This window comes from Cygnus olor (assembly GCF_009769625.2).
Source record: "Cygnus olor isolate bCygOlo1 chromosome W unlocalized genomic scaffold, bCygOlo1.pri.v2 SUPER_W1, whole genome shotgun sequence".
Lineage (NCBI taxonomy): Eukaryota > Metazoa > Chordata > Aves > Anseriformes > Anatidae > Cygnus > Cygnus olor.
Window position 1 is genome coordinate 252,283 of NW_024429070.1, and position 26,905 is coordinate 279,187.

The 26,905-nt window shown below is 46.2% G+C and overlaps 2 protein-coding genes across 3 annotated transcripts in view; one reads left to right on the plus strand and one right to left on the minus strand.

Moving 5' to 3' along the window:
* Window positions 1–26,905, plus strand: part of LOC121062890 (transcription factor RFX3-like) — a 215,500-nt gene that overhangs the window by 51,799 nt on the left and 136,796 nt on the right. For both annotated transcript variants that reach the window (XM_040543181.1, XM_040543180.1), the window contains exon 3: window positions 2,284–2,381. In XM_040543181.1, the coding sequence (XP_040399115.1) occupies window positions 2,284–2,381 (98 nt within the window). The remainder of the gene's footprint in view (window positions 1–2,283; window positions 2,382–26,905) is intronic.
* Window positions 23,184–25,449, minus strand: LOC121062893 (transcription factor RFX3-like). The gene is made up of 3 exons (XM_040543190.1): window positions 25,229–25,449; window positions 24,316–24,431; window positions 23,184–23,463 (listed from the first exon to the last, which is right to left on the minus strand). Exons 1-3 carry the CDS (start codon window positions 25,373–25,375, stop codon window positions 23,280–23,282), a joined length of 447 nt encoding a protein of 148 aa, XP_040399124.1. The 5' UTR covers window positions 25,376–25,449; the 3' UTR covers window positions 23,184–23,279.

Sequence of the window (26,905 nt, forward strand, 5' to 3'; positions counted from 1 at the left end):
GTCAAAGGTGTAGTGTTAGCATTTAACTGTCTGTAGTCCACTGTAAAATGCCATTTCCTGGTTGGTTTCTTTACCGGCCACACCGGTGAATTGTAAGGTGAATGAGTCCTTTTAATAATGCCTCTTTCTTCCAATTCTGTTACCACCCCGTCAGTCCGCATAAGTGCTGCTGCTGGCAACAAATATTGCCGAACATTAGTGATTTTAGTGGGGGGTAAGGGTATGGATATTTGGAACAGACTCAGTCTCACTGTGCCTGAATCCCTTTGATGTGTCGTGAAACTCCACGCAGTTCCATCAGGGAGTTTCCACATACAGCTACGTGGTATGTCAAATCCTAAAATAGTATATGCAGCACCGACTAATACTTCTACCCTGGTTAATTTTGTTCCTCTGGTAACCAGAGTGAAATTTTTGTGGTGGGGCATTGTTTTTCCACACCATTGATTCCCGTGAATTTAACCCTGCGTCGACCAAGTGTTATGCTCAGGGTTTGTGCTGTCTCATGTGTAATTACTGACATTTGGGCTCCGGTGTCAATAAGAAAATTTACCAATATCTTTCGGGGTCCAACAGGTATGGCAATGATAGGGTCAGAGTGTTCATTAGAGAGCCGTTGAATTGCTAATACCTGCCGAGCAGGGTGGCTCACTGCCCTCCCTGGGGATAGGAGTTTTTTTGCTGAGCTTCTGCCTCCTCAATTGGGCTCGGTGCAGAAGTTGCAGTTTCCTTATGGGTTGGGGGTTTTCCGGTTAGGCAATTCTCCCCAGCTGGAATATTTTTCTTACCCAGAAATTGGACTAATTTACGGAGGTCCTCCATAGAGGCACCACGCAAGAATGGTCGGGGTGCACCCAAAGCTAGGGCCTTATGCCACAACTCACCCCATTCCTTATTAGGTTTGAACCTCTCTTTGAATTTGGTGTATCTGGGATTTTGAGTGTGGATTTGGCGGACTCGCTGAGAGTCATCTTGGGACTTAATACTGGATGAACTAATCCAGCCCATTCGGCGTCCGTACTTATCTATGTCTTGTACAAATTCACTCCAGGTGGGAATGGAGGAGTTCGGATTTCGCCTACAACCACTATCATCATCCCTATGAGCAGCTAGTATGCGATCCTGGGTATTTGCTATGAACATTTTAAGACAATCAGGGAGTCCACGGATGAGAGGGGTCAATCGAGCTGGGTCAATAGGAGCTAACATCGGGGATTTCCTGAATTCATCTCTTTCATATATCGCCTGAATGCAGGCTGCTCTCTGTACTGCTACAGCCAGGTCAGAATAGCTTGTGGCTCTAATTTCCAGGGGTTCCCCTCTCTCCTGGGGATCTACACCACCTGCCCAGTATGCAGCCCATGCTGTTACAGAGTAATTATGGTCTCCTGATGTGGTGGTTAAAAATACTGCAGGTCCCCAAAAGCCTCCTGCCTCTTCCTCACTCAATATAATTCGATCTCCTCCTTCAAGAGAAACTCGCCACACATAATCAACTTCCGATTCTCCTGACCGCCTTGAGAACTTCTCCTGTATTTTAACCAAATCTGCTGGTGACCATGGAATCATTTGCACAGTAGTGCGGATTTCATCATCATCATCAACAGTAGTCTCAGTCTTAACCAAAGGTCTCAAGGAAATCGATTGAGGTTCAGAATCAGCAATCTCTTTGACATCATCATCACTGTCAAACCAAAAATCACCATTCCAGCTTTCAGGGTCTGCACTATGCATCAATCTATGAACCTGCTTAACCGGAGCAGAAGGCTGTATTCTATTTAGTGCTCTGTCACCCTCACAGTAATGAAGTGCCCCTTCATATTCAGCCAGAACCACCTGTGCTTCAGTTTGTGCCCCTTGCCTCTCATCCTGTTGCTAGGCACCACTGAAAAGGGACTGGCTCCATCCTCTTGACACCCTCCCTTCAGATATTTATATACATTGATGAGGTCTCCCCTCATTCTTCTCTTTTCCAGGCTAAACAGGCCCAGTTCTTTCAGCCTGTCCTCGTACGAGAGGTGCTCCAGTCCTCTAATCATCTTCGCAGCCCTCCTCCGAACTCGCTCTAGTAGTTATATGTAGCTCTAGTAGCTCTAGTAGCTCTATGTTCCTCTTGTACTGGGGAGCCCTGAACTGGTCCCCCACAAGCAGTGGCCTCTGCCAGATCACGTGCATATATCCCATGACTCAGGATTGTTTAGAAGCTATTAGATGCACTGAAGCACTAGTCACTCTTTTTTTATAAGGTAAACTAACCTATATTTCTGGTGTTTGCGTTTACAGGTACAGCAAGTACAGACTGTGCAACCAGTACAGCATGTCTACCCACCCCAGGTTCAGTACGTGGAGGGAAGTGGCACAGTCTATACAAATGGAGCTATGTAAGTTGGTTATTGATCAAATTTATAATGTTTACTAAAATATGAATTTAAATGCACATTCTTTTAATGACATCATATGGACTACTGTATTTTAGGTAGCAAAGTCAAATTATGAGCCTTCAGATGTTGCAATTCACATGTAATAGAACAAATTAAGTTTTTCCTTTTTTTTTTTGCTAAAGAAAATTATTTCCAGTCCTGTGTTTCATGTCTGAACTTCAACCTAAATATGACATAGCATAGAAGTAAAAATGTTGCTACTTGTAGATCTTAAATGACATTCAGTGTATATTTGCATAAAGTAATGAAAAGTGTAGTAAGCTTTGTATACCTTGGATTGTATCATTCTCTGTGGAATGGAATGGAATGGAATGGAATGGAATGGAATGGAATAGAATAGAACAGAACAGAACAGAACAGAACAGAACAGAACACAATACAATACAGTAATACTATATCCCGAGTTGGAAGGGACCCATAAGGATCATCGAGTCCAACTCCTGGCACCACACAGCTCTATCCAAAAATTCAGACCACATGACTGAGAGCATAGTCCAAACGCTTCTTAAACTCAGACAGGCTTGGTGCTGTGACTACTTCCCTGGGGAGCCTGTTCCAATGGGCGACCACCCTCTCAGTGAAGAACCTTTTCCTGATATCCAACCTGAACCTCCCTTGTCACAGCTTGACTACATTCCCTCGGGTCCTATCGCTGGTCACCAGGGAGAATAGATCTGTGCCTGCCCCTCCGCTCCCCCCCATGAGGAAGCTGTAGCCCGCGATGAGGTCTCCCCTCAGCCTCCTCTTTTCGAGGCTGAACAAACCAAGTGACCTCAGCCACTCCTCGTATGTCTTCCGCTCTAGGCCCTTCACCATCTTTGTAGCCCTTCTCTTGGCAGTCTCCAATATTGTTCATGGCACTGGAAAGACAACTTACAAGGCTTTTTGTAAAATTGCAAATGGCTTAGGTCAAGGCACCTAAAAATGAAAGAACAAAAACACAATGAAAAAGGTAGCAAGTTGACTGTTGTTGTTTAACCTAGCCAGCAGCTAAGCACCACACAGCTGTTTGCTCACCCTCCCCCCTCCCTCTCTGGGATAGGGGAGGGAATCAGAAAAAAAATCTGAAAGCCCATAGGCTGAGATAAAGACAGTTTATTAGGACAGAAAAGAAAGGAAAATAATAACAATAATGATAATAGTACTACTAATAACAATGTGTACAAAACAAGTGATGCACAGTGCAATTGCTCACCACCCGTTGACCGATGCCCAGCCTATCCCTGAGCAGCCAGTCCCCCTACCCCAGCCAGCCACCCCTATATATTGTTCAGCATGACGTCAGATGGTATGGAATACCCCTTTGGCCAGTTTGGGTCAGCTGTCCTGGGTCTGTCCCCTCCCAGCTCCTGCTGCACCCCTAGCCTGCCCACTGGCAGGACAGAGCGAGAAGCTGAAAAGTCCTTGGCTTAGTGCAGGCACTGCTCTGCAACAATTAAAACATCAGCGTGATATCAACGTTATTCTCATCCTAAATCCAAAAGACAGCCCCATACTAGCTACTAGGAGGAAAATTAACTCTATCCTAGCTGAAACCAGGACAATATATCCACCCCTTATGCCATACCATTTATGTCATGGTTAGACACTTTCCAATACATGCCAGTTAATCACCACTTTTCATATATGTATATAAAATGTCCACTGAGTGTGTGTAGTTCATGACTGACTTCGGGCTCCATCAGTCACAGCAGTCTTTCAGGGCAGAAGAGAGGGTGTGTGATGTTGGATCGTCACATGCTGAAGCCTGTTCTCGTTCCATCACATCTCTGTGCTTGTCCAATTCTATCAAAATTCATTCATCATTATCTGTGTGGCTGTTACTCTGATACCATTAATAGGACATTGATATAAAGCAATCATGGTAGTGATGACATACAGTATTATATAATAATAAACACAATACAATTCAACTCATGGGCTATTCTCACCCAGTATTAAATCCCTTTGAGGTATACATCGGATCTCCCCATTCCTTTGCATTACCCACCAAGTGCATCCAGGTCCCTGAGCAAAAGCAATACCACAAATGGATTTGCCTTTTCCTGAGGCAGGAGTAACCCAGACTGTCTTCCCTAGCATGTTTCTTACATGTACTATAGCGACTTTATCCCCTTCTACAGTGTGTAACAGGTTTGATTGGGCAGGTCCAGCTCGGTTGGCAGATCCCCTAGTATTGACTAACCAGGTGGCCTTTGCCACCTCTCTCGTTGCTCACCACCCGTTGACCGATGCCCAGCCTATCCCCGAGCAGCCGGCCCCCCCCTCCACCCCGGCTAGCCACCCCTATATATTGTTCAGCATGACGTCAGATGGTATGGAATACCCCTTTGGCCAGTTTGGGTCAGCTGTCCTGGGTCTGTCCCCTCCCAGCTCCTGCTGCATCCCTAGCCTGCTCGCTAGCAGGACAGAGAGAGGCTGAAAAGTCCTTGGCTTGGTGTAAGCGCTGCTCTACAACAATTAAAACATCAGCATGTTATCAGCGCTCTTCTCATCCTAGTCCAAAACATAGCACCCTGCCAGCTACTAGGAGGAAAATTAACTCTGTCCTAACTGAAACCAGGACAGATATCCACCCCTTATTCCATACCATTTATGTCATGCTCAGGTTACACTCTTTCCAATACCTTCTAATTAATCACCATTTTCATCTATGGTATATAGCAATCATGGTAGTGATGACATACAGTGTTATATGATAATTAACATACTATAATTCAACTCATGGGCTATTCTCACCCAATATTAGGTCCCCTTGAGGTACACACCGGACCTCCCCATTCTCTTGCATTACCCACCAAGTGCATCCAGGTCCCTGAGCAAAAGCAATCCCACGAATGGGCTTGCCTTTGCCTGAGGCAGGAGTAGCCCAGACTGTCTTACCCAGCATGTTTCTTACGTGCACTACAGGAACTTTATCCCCTTCTACAGTGCGTAACAGGTTTGATTGGGCAGGTCCAGCTCGGTTGGCAGATCCCCTAGTATTGACTAACCAGGTGGCCTTTGCCAAATGTGTATCCCGATTTTTGAATGTCCCAGCACCCATTGCTTTCAGTGTAGTCTTTAACAGTCCATTGTATCATTCAACTTTCCCGGAGGCTGGTGCATGATAGGGGATGTGATACACCCACTCAATACCATGCTCTTTGGCCCAAGTGTCTGTAAGGTTGTTTCGGAAATGAGTCCCATTGTCTGATTCAATTCTTTCTGCGGTGCCATGTCGCCATAGGACTTGCTTTTCAAGGCCCAGGATAGTGTTCCAGGCAGTGGAATAGGGCACAGGATATGTTTCCAGCCATCCGGTGGTTGCTTCCACCATTGTAAGTTCGTGTTGCCAGTCCAGGTCCACCTGAGCCACTTCAATCTTAGCAGCCTGATCCACCTGCTGGTTGTTTTGATGTTCTTCAGTAGCCCGATTCTTGGGCACATGAGCATCTACATGGCGTACCTTTACAACCAGGTTCTCTACCCGGGCAGCAATATCTTGCCACAATGCAGCAGCCCAGATGGGTTTGCCCCTGCGTTCCCAGTTGTTCTGCTTCCATTGCTGTAACCACCCCCACAGGGCATTTGCTACCATCCATGAATCAGTATAGAGAGAGAGAACTGGCCACTTTTCTCGTTCAGCAATATCTAAGGCCAGCTGAACGGCTTTCACTTCTGCAAACTGACTCGATTCATCTTCTCCCTCAGCAGCTTCTGCAACTCGTCGTGTAGGACTCCATACAGCAGCTTTCCATCTCCGATGCTTTCCCACAATACGACAGGACCCATCAGTGAACAGGGCATATTTCTTCTCATTTTCTGGTAGCTTGTTGTACAGTGGGGCTTCTTCATCACGGACCACCTCCTCCTCTGACGATATCCCAAAGTACTTGCCTTCTGGCCAGTCCATAATCACTTCCAGGATTCCTGGGCGACTGGGGTTTCCTATTCGAGCCCGCTGAGTAATCAGTGCAACCCACTTGCTCCATGTAGCATCAGTTGCATGATGTGTAGAGGGGACCCTTCCTTTGAACATCCAACCCAGTACCGGCAGTCGGGGTGCCAGGAGGAGCTGCGCTTCAGTACCGACCACTTCCGAAGCAGATCGAACTCCCTCATATGCTGCCAATATCTCCTTTTCGGTTGGAGTATAGCGGGCCTCAGATCCTCTGTATCCCCGACTCCAAAACCCCAGGGGTCGACCTCGAGTTTCCCCAGGTTCTTTCTGCCAGAGGCTCCAGGTGGGACCATTCTCCCCGGCTGCGGTGTAGAGCACATTCTTTACATCTGGTCCTGTTCGGACAGGCCCAAGGGCTACTGCATGAACTATTTCCTGTTTAATTTGTTCAAAGGCTTGTCGTTGCTCGGGGCCCCATTCAAAAGCATTCTTCTTACGAGTTACTTGGTAGAGCGGGTTTACAATCAGACTGTAATTTGGAATATGCATTCTCCAAAACCCCACGACACCTAGGAAAGTTTGTGTTTCCTTTTTGCTAGTTGGTGGAGACATAGCTGTTATTTTGTTGATCACATCCATTGGGATTTGACGACGTCCATCTTGCCATTTTATTCCTAAAAACTGGATCTCTCGTGCAGGTCCTTTAACTTTATTTTGTTTTATGGCAAAACCGGCCTTCAGAAGGATTTGGACTATTTTCTTCCCTTTCTCGAAAACTTCCTCTGCAGTGTCACCCCACACAATGATGTCATCGATGTACTGCAGGTGCTCAGGAGCCTCCCCCTGCTCCAGCGCAGACTGGATCAGTCCATGGCAAATGGTAGGGCTATGTTTCCACCCCTGGGGCAGCCGATTCCAAGTATATTGGACTCCCCTCCAAGTGAAAGCAAACTGTGGCCTGCACTCTGCTGCTAGAGGGATGGAGAAAAATGCATCAATTGTGGCATACCACTTGGCTGCCTTTGATTCCAGTTCGTACTGGAGTTCTAGCATGTCCGGCACTGCAGCACTCAGTGGTGGCGTGACTTCGTTCAGGCCATGATAGTCCACTGTTAGTCTCCACTCACCATTAGACTTTCGCACTGGCCATATGGGACTATTAAAAGGTGAATGGGTCTTGCTGATCCCTCCTTGGCTCTCCAGTTGACGAATTAGCTCGTGGATGGGAATCAGGGAGTCTCGGTTGGTGCGATATTGCCGCTGGTGCACAGTTGTGGTAGCGATTGGCACTTGCTGTTCTTCAACCCTCAGCAACCCCACAACAGAAGGGTCCTCTGAGAGACCGGGCAAGGTAGACAACTGTTTAATGTCCTCTGTCTCTAAGGCAGCTATGCCAAAAGCCCAGCGGAACCCTTTTGGGTCCTTGAAATATCCTCTCCTGAGGTAGTCTATGCCAAGGATGCACGGAGCATGCGGGCCAGTCACAATACGTTGCTTTTGCCACTCGTTCAGAGTTATGCTCACTTCAGCTTCCAATACAGTTAGCTGCTGGGATCCCCCTGTCACGCCATAAATACAGATGGGCTCTGGCCCTTTACAGCTTGACGGCATTAGAGTACATTGTGCACCGGTGTCTACTAGAGCCTTATACTTCTGTGCGTCAGACGTGCCAGGCCATCGAATCCACACAGTCCAATAAACTCGGTTGTCCCTTTCCTCCCCCTGGCTGGAGGCAGGGCCCCTCTAGTCCTGGTCAGAATCTTCATTTCTGTGTTTAAAGGACTGCCTGCTAGAAGTTGGAGCAGCAAACTTTTCAGAGAACCCCTTTCTCCCGATTGTTTTCTTTTGCAACTCACGTACCCGTGCCTCTAGGGTCTCAGTAGATTTTCCATCCCATTTTCTCATGTCCTCTCCATGGTCACGTAGGTAAAACCACAGGGTGGTGCGGGGTGTGTACCCACCATATTGTCTTCTTTGCACGGATGCACGTTTACCCCTAATAGCCGAGACGCTGGTTTGTACAGGTGGGGAAGAAAATACACTCTCTTTAAGTTGGTGGACCTCTTCAAAAAGTTTCTCCAAAGTATTCTCTTTTAGTTGGTGGCCACTGGCTCGTTCAGGTGGGGGGGAACATAAGTTCTCTTTAAGTTGGTGGACCTCTTCAAAAAGTTTCTCCAAAGTATTCTCTTTTAGTTGGTGGCCACTGGTTTGTTCAGGTGGGGGGGAAGATAAATTCTCTTTAAGTTGGTGGAACTCTTCAGAGAGTTTCTCCACAGCCGAGACGCAGGCCTGTAGGGAAGAGGAGAGATTTCCTTCGTACTCCCGGAGTTGTTTAGCCATGTCACCCACTGTGGGATCTTCACCGTTTTTCCAGGTTATTATTGCCAATGTGCTGGCCCATGTTGATGGTGCATTCCGTACAAACTTCCGCCATATGGGTCAAGTACACTGGACTTCATCTGGATCTGTGGATGTTTGTGCATCGTCTAAGTCCTTATAAATTACTTCCCGTATGGCTAATTCCCTCAGGTACTGAATTCCCTTCTCCATGGTGGTCCACTTGACTGGTAGACATACAAGTTCTTCCTTGTAGGCATACCTTCCCTTCACAGCTAACAGGAGACGCCTCCAGAGGCTGTGAGATCGTGCTCCATCTCCAATTGCTTTGTCAATGCTTGCATCTCTAGCAAGGGATCCCAACCGCTTGGCTTCCCTGCCCTCTAATTTCACACCATTGGCTCCAGTGTCCCAGCACCGGAGCAGCCAGGTGACAAGCTGTTCACCTATGCAGCGACCAAAATCTTTTCGCACATCTCGTAGCTCACGCTGGTATAGGGTTCGGGTAGTTACTGTTGACTTACTGACATCCTCATCCTCATCTTCATCCTCCTGCACACTTGATGGCCCAGCCTCGTCTTCTCCACACCCAGACTTAGCAGAAGACTTTCTGCGTTCTAAACGACCTGAGTCTCTATACCATTTTTTCACCTTGTCTACAGGGGCAACTTGCACTGCTACAGCTCGCCTCTCCGACCCAGCCACAGGGTCTGCCACAGGGGTTGGAATACCCTCTGCAGGGGCAACTTGCACTGCTACAGTTCGTTTCTCCGACCCAGCCACAGGGTCTGCCACAGGGGTTGGAGTACCCTCTGCAGGGGCAACTTGCACTGCTACAGTTCGTTTCTCTGACCCAGCCACAGGAGTGGGAACGGCTGCGGGAGCTGGAACGGCTGCGGGAGCTGGAGCCAGGACGGCTGCAGGAGCTGGAACGGCTGTGGGAGCCGGAACGGCTGCGGGAGCTGGAGCCGGGACGGCTGCGGGAGCTGGAACGGCTGCGGGAGCTGGAGCCGGGACGGCTGCAGGAGCTGGAACGGCTGTGGGAGCCGGAACGGCTGCGGGAGCTGGAGCCGGGACGGCTGCGGGAGCTGGAGCTGGAACGGCTGCGGGAGCTGGAGCTGGAACGGCTGCGGGAGCCGGAATGGCTGCGGGAGCTGGAGCCGGGACGGCTGCGGGAGCTGGAGCTGGAACGGCTGCGGGAGCCGGAATGGCTGCGGGAGCTGGAGCCGGGACGGCTGCGGGAGCTGGAACGGCTGCGGGAGCTGGAGCCGGGACAGCTGCGGGAGCTGGAGCCGGAACGGCTGCGGGAGCCGGGACTGGAACGGCCGCAGGGTCTGTCACTAGGTTGATAGTAGCATCAATTGCAGCTCGATAGGCACAAGCCAGACCCCAGCACGCCACAGTGATTTGTGTCACTTTGGAACTGCCAGAGTCATGACACCTTTTTTTCAAGCATTCTACCAGTTTTTTAGGATTTTGCAGTTGTTCAGGGGTGAATGTCCAAAACACTGGAGGTGCCCACTGCTCTAGAAACCTGCCCATATCCTCCCACACTCCCTGCCACTCATAGCCATCCCGCCTCAAGACAGATCTCCGGATGAGATTCCTAAGTAGTTGTTTAACCTTAAACAAAACCTGAAGCGCATTCAGGAGACATAACAACAAAAACATGCTGGTCTGAGTATCCCAAGGATATTCAACATCTTGGAGAACTATCGTAACTAGCTCGGGGGATAAGAGGGTGGTGAAGGAGGAAGGGAGAGTGAACAGGTAGGAAAAAATATCTTCCCCTGTCCCCTCCAGAGACTGACTCCCTGATGAAAAAAGGCAATAGGTGTAATTGCTAATAGTTTCTGAGATATGGTTTCCGAAGTATAGAGTCGACGACAGTGCTGAGTACAAATACCAGGTTAGAGTCATGACCAGTGTTGTGGTTTAGCCCGGCTGGCAGTCAAACACCACACAGCCGTTCGCTCACCCTCCCCCCTCTCTCTCCGGGATGGGGGAGAGAAACGGGAAAGTGAAGTCTGTGAGTTGAGATAAAGACAGTTTATTAAGACGGGGAAAAGAATAACAACAATAATAATAATAGTAATAGTATTAATAGTAATAATGTGTACGAAATAAGTGATGCACAATGCAATTGCTCACCACCCGTTGACCGATGCCCAGCCTATCCCTGAGCAGCCGGCCCCCCCCTCCACCCCGGCTAGCCACCCCTATATATTGTTCAGCATGACGTCAGATGGTATGGAATACCCCTTTGGCCAGTTTGGGTCAGCTGTCCTGGGTCTGTCCCCTCCCAGCTCCTGCTGCATCCCTAGCCTGCTCGCTAGCAGGACAGAGAGAGGCTGAAAAGTCCTTGGCTTGGTGTAAGCACTGCTCTACAACAATTAAAACATCAGCATGTATTCAGCGCTCTTCTCATTCTAATCCAAAACATAGCACCCTGCCAGCTACTGGGAGGAAAATTAACTCTGTCCTAACTGAAACCAGGACAGGCCTGCACTCTGCTGCTAGAGGGATGGAGAAAAATGCATTAGCGATATCAATTGTGGCATACCACTTGGCTGCCTTTGATTCCAGTTCATACTGGAGTTCTAGCATGTCCGGCACTGCAGCACTTAGAGGTGGTGTGACTTCATTTAGGCCATGATAGTCCACTGTTAGTCTCCACTCATCATTAGACTTTCGCACTGGCCATATGGGACTATTAAAAGGTGAATGAGTCTTGCTGATCACTCCTTGGCTCTCCAGTTGACGAATTAGCTTATGGATGGGAATCAGGGAGTCTCGGTTGGTGCGATATTGCCGCCAGCGCACAGTTGTGCTAGCGATTGGCACCTGCTGTTCTTCGACCCTCAGCAACCCCACAACAGAAGGGTCCTCTGAGAGACCGGGCAAGGTAGACAACTGTTTAATGTCCTCTGTCTCTAAGGCAGCTATGCCAAAAGCCCACCGGAACCCTTTTGGGTCCTTGAAATATCCTCTCCTGAGGTAGTCTATGCCAAGGATGCACGGAGCATGCGGGCCAGTCACAATACGTTGCTTTTGCCACTCGTTCAGAGTTATGCTCACTTCAGCCTCCAATACAGTTAACTGCTGGGATCCCCCAGTCAACCCATAAATACAGATGGGTTCTGGCCCTTTATAGCTTGATGGCATTACAGTCCACTGTGCACCCGCGTCTACTAAAGCTGTATACTTCTGTGCGTCAGACGTGCCAGGCCATCGAATCCACACAGTCCAATAAACTCGGTTGTCCCTTTCCTCCCCCTGGCTGGAGGCAGTGCCCTTCTAATCCTGGTCAGAATCTTCGTTTCTGTGTTTAAAGGACTGCCTGCTGGAAGCTGGAGCAGCAAGCTTCTCAGAGAACCCCTTATTTCCGATTGTTTTTCCTTGCAACTCACGTACCCGTGCCTCTAGGGTCTCAGTAGATTTTCCATCCCATTTTCTCATGTCCTCTCCATGGTAAAACATAGGTAAAACCACAGGGTGGCGCGGGGTGTGTACCCATTATATCGTCTTCCTTGCACAGAAGGACGCTTGCCCCTGACAGCTGAGACACTGGTTCATACAGGTGGAGGGGAAGATAAATTCTCTTTAAGTTGGTGGACCTCTTCAAAAAGTTTCTCCAAAGTATTCTCTTTTAGTTGGTGGAACTCTTCAGAAAGTTTCTCCACAGCCGAGACGCAGGCCTGTAGGGAAGAGGAAAGACTTTCTTCGTACTGCTAGAGTTTTTTAGCCAAACATTAAAACATCAGTGTGGTATCAACATTATGGAATCATAGAATCATAGAATATCCCGAGTTGGAAGGGACCCATAAGGATCATCTAGTCCAACTCTTGGCACCGCACAGGTCTGCCCAAAGTTTAGACCATGTGACTAAGTGCATTATTCTCATCCGAAATCCCAAATACAGCACCCTACCAGCTACTAGGAGGAAAATTAACTCTATCATACCCAAAACCAGGACATTGACTCTCTTGACATCTCTTGTATCCTCAGTGTTTAAATATTCCACACTGAGTTCTGCTGTATTTTTGGCTCAGAGACTTATCCAGTATAGGTTCGTATCTATAGCTATAAATGAAGAGGAGTTCTAAATTCTAAAGAAATAGTATTCCCTCTTTTTAGCTAAACTATGTTATTAGAGGACAGTGATGTACAGAGTGATCATGAAATTCTGATGAATTCTGAAAACGATACATTAATTCAAGAAAATGTGTTGTCCTCTGTCCTTTAAACAGTGGTTAACACACCCAGCCATTACCAAATGGTGTAGCAAAAAAAGTTTTGGATAAACATTCAAAAAGCTCAGGTTCTCATCTGAAGTCTCTCTCGTACTCAAATCGCACAAATAAGAAGATTTTGTAGTCTTTCCTGTACTTGTATTTGCTGAAAGCAAGAAATACAATGTGAAAATATGTTGAACATAACTTCTCTGTCTGGGATAGGAACTCCCAAACAAGTTCGTTACTGTCCATCCTGATACTTGTGAAGAGATAAAAAGACCATTCTCAGGGAGAAGGTTCTATTGCCAGTAATACGCAGTGGCTCGGGTCTTTTGCTAGAATCATCATTGTCCTGGTTTCAGGTAGGACAGAGTGAATTTTCCTCCCAGTAGCTGGCAGGGTGCTATGTTTTGGATTAGAATGAGAAGAGCGCTGAATACATGCTGATGTTTTAATTGTTGTAGAGCAGTGCTTACACTAAGCCAAGGACTTTTCAGCTTCTCGCTCTGTCCTGCCAGCGGGCAGGCTAGGGGTGCAGCAGGAGCTGGGAGGGGACAGACCCAGGACAGCTGACCCAAACTGGCCAAAGGGGTATTCCATACCATCTGACGTCATGCTGAACAATATATAGGGGTGGCTAGCCGGGGTGGAGGGGGGGCCGGCTGCTCAGGGATAGGCTGGGCATCGGTCAACGGGTGGTGAGCAATTGCATTGTGCATCACTTATTTCATACACATTATTACTATTAATACTATTATTATTATTATTATTATTGTTGTTGTTGTTATTATTTTTCCTGTCTTAATAAACTGTCTTTATCTCAACTCACAGGCTTCACTTTCCCGTTTCTCTCCCCCATCCCGGACAGGGAGGGGGGAGGGTGAGCGAACGGCTGTGTGGTGTTTGGCTGCCAGCCGGGCTAAACCACAACAATCATATAATCATCAGCTTTACTCCTGACTCAAGTACAGTGTGTTTGAATTGTTTTTAAACAAAGATTTTTGGCTTTTTTCCTACACAGTATTTTTTTATTCATTATGGGGGCACTAAAAATTTTTCACAAACATTTTGACTGACAAAAACTTAGAGCTTCCTTTTTTAAAAAAAGTTTTTCCTCATTGCCAATTTATTTTATGGTAATATTTATTAGGAAGTTGTGTGACAGAGTAAATTTTGGGGATTTTTTTTTTTTCAAAATAAAAATACTTAAAATCAGGAAAAGGAAAAAAAGGTGAAACAAAAATAGAATTATCAGTTTACGTCTTTAGTAAATTAAACAAATTTTCCCATTTTTGGCCAGCCGCAGTTGGTACTTTTTCCAATTATCCAGAAAAAAAAAAGAGGCCTGCCTATGATGGGGTATTTCTACAAAGTAATGCTTGCAAATGTTTTCCTGAGTTGCTTCTTAAAACATAGCTCTCTGACATATGGTCTGATTTTTGGGTGGTCCTGTGCAGACCCAGGATTTGGACTCGGTGATCCTGGTGGGTCCTTTCCAACTCAGGATATTCTCTGATTCTGGGTTTCATCTTGATATTAGAAAGGAATTTTTAACAGTGAGAACAATCAATCACTGAAACAGTCTCCCCAGGGATGTGGTAAATTCTCCATCACTGAAGTTTGTCAAGATGCAACTGGACAGTGATAGATCATAGAATCATAGAATGGTCTGGGTTGGAAGGGACCTTAAAGATCATCTAATTCCACCCCCCCTGCCGTGGGCAGGGACACCTCCCGCTAGACCAGGTTGCTCAAAGCCCCATCCAACCTGGCCTTGAACACTTCCAGGGATGTGGCATCCACAACTTCTCAGGGCAACCTCTTCCAGTGCCTCACCACCCTCACAGTAAAGAATTTCATAGAATATCCCGAGTTGGAAGGGACTCACAAGGATCATCGAGTCCAACTCCTGGGTCCCCAAAGGACCACCCAAAAAATCAGGCCATGGGTCTGAGAGCGTTGTCCAAATGCTTCTTGAACTCTGGCAGGCTCGGTGCCATGACCACTTCATTGGGGAGCCTGTTCCAGTGCCCAACCACCCTCTTGGTGAAAAACCTTTTCCCCACATCCAGCCTGAACCACCCCTGTCACAGCTTCAAGCCATTTCTTCAGGTCCTATCGCTGGTCACCAGAGAGAAGAGATCAGTGCCTGCCCTTCCGCTCCCCCTTGTGAGGAAGCTGTAGACCACCATGAGTTTTCCCCTCAGCCTCCTCTTCTCCAGGCTGAACAAACCAAGTGTCTTCAGCTGCTCCTCATACATCTTCCCCTCCAGACCCTTCATCATCTTTGTAGCCCTCCTTTGGACATTCTCTAACAGTTTTATATCTTTCTTATACTGTGGCGCCCAAAACTGCACACAGTACACGAGATGAGGCCACACCTGTGCAGAGCAGAGTGGGACAATCACTTCCCTTGACCAGCTAAGCCATTACTTCTTGTCCTATCTCTACAGTCCCTGATAAATATGATCTCATCTAGGATCCCTTTTCCCACAAAAAGGTTACCACGGATGACCTTTGAGGTCCCTTCCAACCTGGACTGTTTTATAATTCTTTGCAGTGCTGTTTAACTGCATCATACATTTCACTAATAATTTTTCCTGATAAACAGACCCAATTCCGAGACCATCTAAGGAACCTGAAGGTTCTCAAGTCCATGGGACCTGATGTGATGCATCCACAGATCCTAAGGGAACTGGCGGATGTAGTTGCTAAGCCACTGTCCATCATATTTGAGAAGTTGTGGCAGTCCACTGACTAGGAGAGGGGAAACATAACCCCCACTTTTAAAAAGGGAAAAAAGGAAGACCCGTGGAACTACAGGCCGGTCAGTCTCACCTCTGTGCCTGGCAAGATCATGGAACAGATCCTCCTGGAAACAATGCTAAGGTACATAGAATCATAGAATCATTAAGGTTGGAAAAGACCTCCAAGATCATCTGGTCCAACCATCCCCCTACCACCAATATCACCCACTAAACCATGTCCCTCAGCATCAAGTCCAGCCTTTCCTTAAACACCCCCAGGGACAGTGACTCCACCACCTTCCTGGGCAACCCATTCCAATGCCTGACTACTCTTCCTCAGAAGAAATTTCTCCTCATTTCCAATATGAACCTCCCCTGGTGCAACCTGAGGCCATTCCCTCTTGTCCTATGACTAGTTATCTGAGAGAAGAGGCTGACCCCCAGCTCCCCACAACTTCCTTTCAGGTAGTTGCAGAGAGCGATAACGTCTCCCCTGAGCCTCCTCTTCTCTAGTATAAACAACCCTAGCTCCCTCAGCCGCACCTCATAAGACTTGTTCTCTAGACCTTTCACCAGCTTCACAGCCCTTCTCTGGACACGCTCCGGGGCCTCGATGTCTTTCTTGTAGTGAGGGGCCCAAAACAGAACACAGTACAAAAGGTGCGGCCTCACCAGAGCAGAGTACAGGGGGACAATCACCTCCCTGGTCCTTCTGGCTACACTATTCCTGATACAAGCCAGGATGCCATTGGCCTTCTTGGCCACCTGAGCACACTGCCAGCTCATGTTCAGGTGAGCATCGACCAACACCCCAGATCCTTTTCCTCTGCACAGCTTTCCAGCCACTCTGCCCCAAACCTGTAGCGCTGCATGGGGTTGTTCTGACCAAAGTGCAGGACCCAGTACTCAGCCATGCTGAACCTCATCCCATTGGCCTCTGCCCATCGACCCATCCTGTCCAGGTCCCTCTGCAGGGCCTTCTTACCATCCGGCAGATCAACACTTCCCCCCCCCCCCCCCAATTTGGTGTTGTCTGCAAACTTACTGAGAGTGCACTCAATGAGGGCGCACACATGGAAAATAAGGAGGGGATCGGTGACAGTCAACATGGCTTCACTAAGGGCAGATTGTGCCTGACAAATCTGGTGGCCTTCTACAACGGGGTTACAGCATTTGTGGATAGGGGATGAGCAACTGACATCATCTACCTGGACTTGTGCAAAGTATTTTGAAAGGTCTTGGAGAACAGGAGAGGTGCCTGAGGACTGTAAGAAAGCCAGCATTACTCCAGTCTTCAAGAAGGGCAAGAAGGAAGACCCAGGAAAGTACAGGCCAGTCAGCCTCACCTCCATCCTTGGAAAGGTGATGGAGCAGCTCATCCTGGAGGCCATCTCTAAGCACGTGGAGGAAAAGAAGGTGATCAGGAATAGTCAGCATGGATTCATCAAGGGGAAGTCATGTTTAACCAACCTGATAGCCTTCTACGATGAGATGACTGGCTGGATGGACGAGGGGAGAGCAGGGGATGTTAACTACCTTGACTTCAGCAAGGCTTTTGACACTGTCTCCCATAACATCCTCATAGACAAGCTCCGGAAGGGTGGAATCCATGAGTGGACAGTGGGGTGGATTGAGAACTGGCTGGATGGCAGAGCTCAGAGGGTTGTGCTCAACGGTGCTGAGTCTAGTTGGAGGCCTGTGGCTAGTGGTGTCCCCCAGGGGTCGGTACTGGGTCCAGTGCTATTCAACTTATTCATCAGTGACCTGGATGAAGGGACAGAGTGCACCCTCAGCAAGTTTGCAAACAATACAAAGCTTGGCAGAGTGGCTGACACACCAGAGGCCTGTGCGGCCATTCAGAGGGACCTGGACAGGCTGGAGAGTTGGACGGAGAGGAACCTCCCGAGGTTCAACAAGGGCAAGTTCAGGGTCCTGTACCTGGGGAGGAACAACCCCAGGCACCTGTACAGGTTGGGGGCTGACCTGCTGGAGAGCAGCTCTGCGGAAAGGGACCTGGGGGTCGTGGTGGACAACAAGTTAACCATGAGCCAGCAATGTGCCCTTGTGGCCAAGAAGGCCAATGGGATCCTAGCCTGCATCAGGAGTGTGGACAGCAGGTCAAGAGAGGTAATCCTCCCCCTCTACTCAGTTCTGGTGAGGCCACACCTGTAATATTGTGTGCAGTTCTGGGCTCCCCAGTACAAGAGGGACATAGAACTTCTAGAGAGGGTCCAGCATAGAGCCACGAAGATGATTAAGGGATTGGAGCATCTGTCCTATGAGGAAAGACTAAGTGAGCTGGGCCTGTTTAGCCTAGAGAAGAGGAGATTGAGAGGGTTATCAACCTCTACAAATACTTGAGGAGACAATGTAAAGAGGATGGGGCCAAACACTTCTCAGTGGTGGCCAGTGATTGGACATGGGGTAATGGGTATAAATTGAACCACAGGAGGTTTCATTGCCATATGAGGAAGAACTTCTTTATGGTTCGGGTGACAGAGCACTGGAACAGGCTGCATGGAGAGTTTGTGGAGTCTCCTTCTTTGGAGATATTCAAAACCCGCCTGGATGCAATCCTGTGTAACATGCTCTAGGTGACCTTGGTTTGAGCAGGGGGGTGGGACTAGATGATCTCTGGAGGTCCCCTCCAACCTCAACCATTCTGTGATTCTGTGATTCTGTGATTTTGACACTATTCCACATGATATCCTTACCTCTAAAATGGAGAGACATGGATTTGACGGATGGACCATTCGGTGGGTAAGGAATTGGCTGGATGGTCAACGACTCAGTGTCCAGGTGGAGATCAGTTGGAGGGAAGGGATGCCATCCAGAGGGACCTGGACAGGCTTGAGAGGTGGGCCTGCGCAAACCTCATGAAGTTCAACAAGGCCAGGTGCAAGGTCCTGCATCTGGGCCGGGGCAATCCCAAGCACAAATACAGGCTGGGCAGAGAATGGACTGAAAGCAGCCCTGAAGAGAAGGACCTGGGGGTGTTGGTGGATGAGAAGCTCAACATGAGCCGGCAGTGTGTGCTTGCAGCCCAGAAAGCCAATTGTATCCTGGGCTGCATCAAAAGAAGCGTGGCCAGCAGGTCGAGGGAGGTGATTCTCCCCCTCTACTCTGCTCTCATAAGACCCCACCTGGAGTACCGTGTCCAGCTCTGGGGCCCCCAATATAAGAAGAACATGGACCTGTTAAAATGAGTCCAGAGGAGGGCCACGAAGATGATCAAGGGGCTGGAGCACCTCTCCTATGAAGACAGGCTGAAGGAGTTGGGGTTGTTCAGCCTGGAAAAGAGAAGGCTCCGGGGAGACCTTATAGCGACATTCCTGTACCCAAGGGGAGGCCTACAGGAAAACTAGGGAGGGACTCTTTGTCAGGGAGTGGAGTGATAGGACAAGGGGGAACGGCTCTAAACTAAAAAAGGGTAGATTTAGATTAGACATTAGGAAGAAGTTCTTTACTCTGAGGGTGGTGAGGCACTGGAAGAGGTTGCCCAGAGAGGTTGTGGATGCCCCATCCCTGGAAGAGTTCAAGGCCAGGTTGGATGGGGCTTTGTGCAACCTGGTCTAGTGGGGGTTTCCCTGCCCAGGGCGGGGTGTGTGTGGGGGGGGTTGGAATTAGATGATCTTTAAGGTCCCTTCCGACCCAAATCATTTTGTGATTCTATGATTCATAATTTCTCATAACTGCATTACTATTACTTCTACTTATATTCTAATATACCTCTTGGAGTACATTTGCTTTTTCTTTTTTTTCTTAAGCACGTCCCCTCAAAACCCCCAACAACAACAACAACAAAAAAACTGATTCAGCAAAACATTTAAGCATTGGGCTCTTAAAATACATTTGACTGCTTGTCTTTGAGTACTTGCTCAAAGTTCATCCCTACTAAATTAAGAATTGGCTGATATGATTTTGCTGAATTAGGACTTTTATACACATCTCTCTCTATAACTTGAATCTTTATTACAGAATCACATAATCACAGAAGGGTTGAGGTTTGAAGGGACCTCTGGAGATCATCTCGTCCAACCCCCCTGCTCAATCAGGGCCACCTAGGGCAGCTTGCCCAGGACCATGTCTAGGCGGCTTTTGAAGATCCTCAAGGAGGGAGACTCCACAACTTCTCTGGGCAACCTGTTCCGGTCACCCTCACAGTAAAGAAGTGTTTCCTAATGTTCAGACAGAACCTCCTTTGTTTCAGTTTGTGCTTATTGCTTCTTGATATTTCACTGGACAAAAGAGCCTGGTTCTGTCTTCTTTATACCCTGAGATATTTTTTACATATGAGACTAACCCCGAGCCTTCTTTTCTCTGTGCTACACAGTCCCAACTCCCTCAGCCAACTAGACTTCATGCCACTGACCACCACCCTCTGGGCCTGGCAGTTCAGCCAGTTTTCAGTCCACCTCACTGTCTGCTCATCCAGCCCATACTTTTAACAGCTTCTCTATGAGGATCTACTGGAAGACAGAAGTCATTATTTACAGAAAGCAATTATGTAATTTCTTTACTGTTTTTAGTGAAATGAGATACATATTTAATTTTGATGCTTGGATATAGTTAAGCCTTCTAGGAGGCTTAGGCTAGTTAACTTTTTAAGCTTTGCTTAAAAATTTTAAAAGCTAGATAGAGTTTATATGACTTTTACTTTGCTATTTCTTAGCTTTTCAGATGAAAGATGGAGATTAGCTAGTGCTATGCAGATGTTTGTTTTAAACAAATAGGTTCTAAACATAGTGGTCTAATATGCATTGAACTTGATTCATATGAACTACTGAGCACTGTGACAGAATGAGGATTTTTAACCAGTTAGTGGCACAAAGCATGTGTTATGATATTTCGATTCTAATCATGTTATGATATTTCGATTCTAATCACTAAATTCAGTGACCTGCAAGGGTGAGGTCTACATTTTAATTTCTACTGCAAACATAAATAATCAAGAAGGTTTTAGTGTTGATACACAAGCAAGAGTCTGCAGTTATTACTTTTTTCTGCAAACTTACATATAAGCAATAAACGTAGATGTTTTATTTACTGTGCATCTTTTCTGTAGTTATTTCAGTCTTCATCATGTGGTAACACTAGCCTTTATTTCCTTGCTTGATAATACCTTCTACAAAGTAATGCTTGCAAATATTTTCCTGAGTTGCTTCTTACAACATTGCTAGCAGAGGCAGCCAACAGATGCAGCACTTTGCTCAGAAGGTTACACAGAAGGGGGCCAGAAACTTTGCAGAGAACTGCATCCGTGTCCTAAGCAATGCTGTTAATGCATTGCAGGGCACCACCTCCAGCTGTTGGAGCAACTATCCCTACAATATCAGAGGCCTCAATCCAGACCAAACTCCCAAGGGAGGATGCAGCTCTCAGGGTACAAGGAGTGCCTGGGGTCTCTCACTGAGGCTGGGGCAGAGGGAGACAGTCTCCTTGCCTGCAGAAGGTGTGCAGCAGTACAGGATCTGTGCTGCCGAGGAGGTGCGGGAGGAGGTCAGCAGATTGTGTAGTGTCAGAGATGATAAGAAAGAGATTGAACGGTTCATCTCCAAGACCCTGCAGCCTGAACCCCCAGCTGTATTGAAGGAGGATTGGGTGGTCTGTGCTTATTGAGTTAGAATCATAGAATCATTAAGGGGACTAACTACTATTAACTACTCTTTCTGAGAAGAAATTTCTCCTAATTTCCAACCTAAAGGGTTGGAAATGGTGAAGACTGGAAGCTTGTGACTTCTGACAACAGGAAGAAGGCTCCTGCTCCACCTGCATATCTCCAACTAAAGAACAGGTTTGGCACCTTCAGAGCAGATGAGGGTCTGGGAACTCTGTCCAGTGAAGCATCCAAGCTAACTAAGCCTGAGCCATGCAGCAGTACTAGAAGGAAGTGGCAAGTGATAACAACGGGAAACTCTGTGCTGTAGGGGATGGGGGACCACATGTGCTGACCTGACCTGCTGTGTTGGGAGGTTTACTATTTGCTGGGGGCTTGGATCTGGGATGTTGTAGAGATATTGCAAAGGTTTGTCCGGCCCTCGGACTATTACCCCTTATGAATTGTCACCGACAATACTGCCAGGGGAGACCTGGAGCATAGCCAGTGTGACTACATGCACCTGGAGGCAATGGAACAAGGTCATGGGGGCTCAGGCAATATCCTCCTTGATCCTTCCAGTGAGAAGGAAGGGTTTGAGGAGGAATGGGAGGATCCTGTGGGTCAACAGTTGGTTGCCCAGCTGGTGATGACAATAGGGATTTGTTTTTTATGACCGTGGGGATCTCTCTTTAAGAATCAAAGACTGCTAAAGAGATGGGATCCACCTGACCAAGTGGGGCAAAAGCATCTTTACCAGCAGGCTGGCCAACCTGGTGAGGAGAGCTTTAAACTAGAAATGACAAGGGAGGCCCACAATCAAATGAGGAAGTGGTGGGATGGGTTGACAAGAAACGGGTGCAGGGTGTTATGGAAAAGAGAGAGCTTGTAATCAGAAAAACAGGGCTGAAGGGGAGACACTCTGCTGGATGCAATTCTTACAAACAAGGAAGAACTGTGGTTGGAGCATCCTGGAAGGTTGTGGGCAGCCTGGGCTGCATTGACCGTGAGATGGTGGAGCTGAGAATCCTGAGAGGAGGGAGCAATGCAAATGGCAGGATCACAACTCTAAATTTCAGGAGAGCAGACTTTGGCCTGTGCAGGGACCTGTTTGGAAGAATCCCACGGGGGAGAGTCCTGGAGAGCAGAGGAGGGTCCAGGGATATTCAACAATCACCTCCCCCACGCTCAAGAATGGTCCATCCCAGTGAGCAGGAAATCGAGCAAAGGTGGCAGGAAGCCTGTGTGGATGAACAAGGAGCTCCTGACTAAACTCAAACATAAAAAGGAAGCATATGGGAGCCGGAAAAAGGGACAAGTGACCCAGGAGGAATACAGAGACACTGTCTGAGAGTACAGAGATGGGGAAAACCAAAGCCCACCTGGAGTTGTAACTGGCGAGGGATATGAAGGGCAACATTAAGAGCTTCTACAGGTACATCAGCAGCAAAATGAAGACCAGGGAAAATGTGGGCCTGCTGCTGAATGGAGCAGGGATCCTGAAGACCAAGGACATGGGAAAGGATGAGGTACTGAATGCCTTCTTCACCTCAGTCTTTACTGGTAAGGACTGCTTTCAGGAACCCCAGGCCCCTGAGACCAGAGGGAAAGTCTGGTCTGGGAAAGTTTTTTTATATGTAATGCTAAAGTCTACTGAAGTCAGTGGAAAGACTGTCTGACATTAGTGGACTCAGACTCAGGACCATAGTGCATTCGCATCTGTCAGGTAGACTAGAGCCAGTGTGTAAAGGAACCCATTTTTATCTTAAAATTAATAAAAACTTAGACTTTGCAGTGACAAAAGCATCTTCCATAGGGAAATATATTCCAAAAACTTCTGGAGAGTTCCCTAAATGCAGTGAAATATCCAGTCTCCTTTTCTTTAAATACAGTGCTTACATCAACTCCAGTACACCTTTCTACTCAACAGAATTAAGGAAAGATGACACATGCTACATTTATATCCTTCGAAATCATTCCCAAAAGTTTCATGTGATGCACAAAAACACCACCACATAAAACAAACCAAACCAAAATTCTTATGAGGTGTTATCTGTGTTTAACTTACTAGGAATAGGTCTAAGGACATCAGGAATGAGAATCTCCACCAAAGCCTGGTACATCACATGGTCACAATTACAAATCCATTTCAGAATAGACTCATTTTTGCACAGAGTAATCAGTTTTCCTTTTGGAAGTCGACTTTCTATTTCAGTCAGATTGCTGGCGTGAATAAAAGTAACAAATGAATAAATGAAAATGCATTTACATACAGATAAGAAAAGTACAATGGACTGCTTATTTAATAAAAACTTTATAAAAGTCTCAGTTACATCCAATTGAACCTCTTTACCTTGTTCATATGAAACTGGGGAAAAATGGCCTCCAAAGTTCAGCTCCAGCCCATAAATTATGCAGAGGTAGCATAAAATGGTCCTTGGAATTTAAAAGAACGGGACAGTATACTGTGTAAAGATACTTTGACTGTAGTCATCCAAACAAAGGAAAAAATGGAAGATGTATACAGTCATTTCAAGGCTTTGATTTGACACCTGCTGTTATATTATGATGATAGAGTAATGAGAGACATTTACTGGCCTTGGTCAGTAAATCATGAGATCTGGAAACATGAATAAAACAACTAGTTTTGGAAGAGTCAGGAAGCTAAGTGAGGTTTGTCTTGCTGACATCATTTAGAATAGAATAGAATAGTTTAGTTTCTTCTGACCAGGGGTATTTTTACTGTCAGCAATGGCCTCATGTCTTTGTTCTTTTCCTTATCTTACTAACATCTAGTTTTTCCTGTCCATTCTTTTTTTTTTTTTTTGGGGGGGGGGCGAGGCGGGGCGGGGCGGGGCGGTGGCGGCGGCGGCCGCGGTGGTGGCGGCGGCGGTTTCAGTGTTCCAACCCCCCGAGCCGACACTTACTGAAATGTTTCCTCTAACATCATCCATGTTTCCATCATCATGTTCTCCTAAAGTACCCTCTATTAAACAAGACTGTTTATTAAATTATAAATAATAGTAAACAGTATAATAATAAATTATTATTTATTTAAGAGAGACATATACTGACCTTGCTTCAATAATACCAGTGCCATCAGCTGGAGCAGAAGGGGAATAGCGCCAGAAAGTTTGCCACAATTTTTCTATCAGGCTAAACTGAAGATTCACAACAACATCCACTATTGCCTAAAACAATATAAAGCAAGTGCAGATAGTCTTCTACCATTTTTCTCCTCCAGCTCCTTCCAGTGGTATAGCTCTCCCCTCCCCTTAGTCATTTTTCAGAAAAAGTAATAAAAAATTAGATTTATAAATAAACAATGCATTTTAATAACTTTTTAGCGATTAATTTTACTAGTGTGCACAGACTCAGATCAGTCCAAGTGAAAACAGAAAGAATTCTCCAGAAAAGAGCTTAAGGAAACATATCAGGTGACTTCACCTAAACAGAACTTTTAACACTATTAAAAACACGTAGGAAAACTGCTATTTCATTAATTTTTTTACTTCATTAAATTTTTTCAGGCACCTTCAACAATAATTTTAAGACATTATTTAATATGAAATGTTAACAACCTTAAACAACTTGTTTCTTTAAAACTTGAAGAAAATAGCGAGCTTGTTTTTAACATAAATGCTAGAAATAATAATTTAATCTGATTTCAACCCCTATAAACAAAAGCAAAGCTCTGCATATATCTAAAGTGTAATTTATCTAAAAATCTCCAAATATATGCATTATTATATTCCAGTCTCAGTATTCTATTACACATTTTTTTCTTTCCTGGTAAAGAGAAATTTCAGAGAAATCGTTTTTCCAATTTCATTTCTGATGAAATAAGCGAACTATTTGGTTAGCACATCAGATATCAATAGCCTGCCTGTAATATGTTTTGTGTCAGTCATCCAGTTGTACTGATTCTCACTAGAAGACATGAATTTTCAATGAAGAATGATTTATGTGAATGCCTTTTTTCCCTTACCTCACAGTGCTCTCGATAAAGACTTTGCAATGATTTTATGTCTTCAAGAGCAGTACCATCTGGTAGAGAAGATATTTCAACTTCTCCAAACTCTGGAAGTATTCGAGATGTATCTGTTTCCATGACAACATAACAGAAGAAAACCATTGTGAATGGTGCCAACTACAGCTCAATTAGAAAAGATTTAAGAATGATGTAAATATGTAAAGTCTAGAAGGTCATAATGCCCAAAGAGGAATGTCTTCCATATTTAATATATTTTAATGTTGCAAAAAAAATTGTTAACAAATCAGCTAGCTATTTTTTTTAAGCAAAAGGAGATATTAAATTATTCTTGGCAGGTAGCAGATTAAAATGATTGCACACATATGTTGTATCTGTATATAAAAAAAAAAGCTAAGATATTAAAGAATATGACAGGATAAAGCAGAATATAAGAGGTTAATATTATTAAATGTTTTTTTGTTTTTATCAGTTGAATAGCTTTTGTATTGTCATGAACGTAAGGGTTTCCTAGACTCAGCAGCATATATTTATTTGAAATTTACAAGACTTTCAGCTATAGCCAACATGTACGTTTACTATTGCTCACAAATGTTTCTAAGAGATACACTAGTATGGGGCCGAGTGGGGGAATATATTGTCAACCAGGGAGAACGTGAAAGGAAAAATTCAAAAACGTGAACTATAGCCTAAGGTTCCCAATGATTTCAGTAACAGCAAGGCTAGGCCAAAGAATGTGGATCTTCAAAATATCAATGTATGAACTCAAAACTAAGTGTACAATTATTGCAATACGATATTTAATAGGCTTTTTTACTTTAGCAAATTACTAAATTACCATTTGTTTCCACAGATGGGAAATCAATAAGATCAGTTACATCAACAAATGCAATATATATATAATATAATCCCATTTTATGTGCAGGTGGCAGAACACTGGAACAGGTTACACAGAAAAGTTGCGGAGTCTCTCTCCTTGAGGATATTCAAAAGCCTCCTAGACATGGGAAGGCTGGACACCCCCCACCCCACCCCCACCCCACCCCCACCCCACCCCCGCCCCACCATGGGCAGGGACACCTCCCACACTAGGCTAGGTTGCTCAAAGCCCCATCCAACCTGGCCTTGAACACTTCCAGGGATGTGGCATCCACAATTTCTCTGGGCAGCCTGTTCCAGTGCCTCACCACCCTCATAGTAAAGGATTTCATCCTTATATCTAATCTAAATCTACCCTCTTTTAGTTTAAAACCTGTTGTGGTTTAACCTGGCAGGCAGCTAAGCACCAAACAGCCATACACTCGCTCCCCCCCCCCCCCCCCCACTGGGATAGGGGAGAGAATTGAAAATAAAAATCACAAAACTTGTGGGTTGAGATAAAGACAGTTACATAGGACAGAAAAGGAAGAGAAAATAATCCTGAGACTACTACTACTACTACTACTATATATAAATGTATATACAACAGGTGATGCAAAATGCAATTGCTCACCACCTGCCGACCAATGCCCAGTAACTCCCCGAGCAGAGATCTCCCCCCCACCCCACCTTCCCAGTTTTTATCGTTCAGTATGACACCATATGGTATGGAATATCCCTTTTGGCCAGTTTGGGTCAGCTGTCCTGGCTCTGTCCCCTCCCAGCTTCTTGTGCACCCCCAGCCTTCTCGCTGGC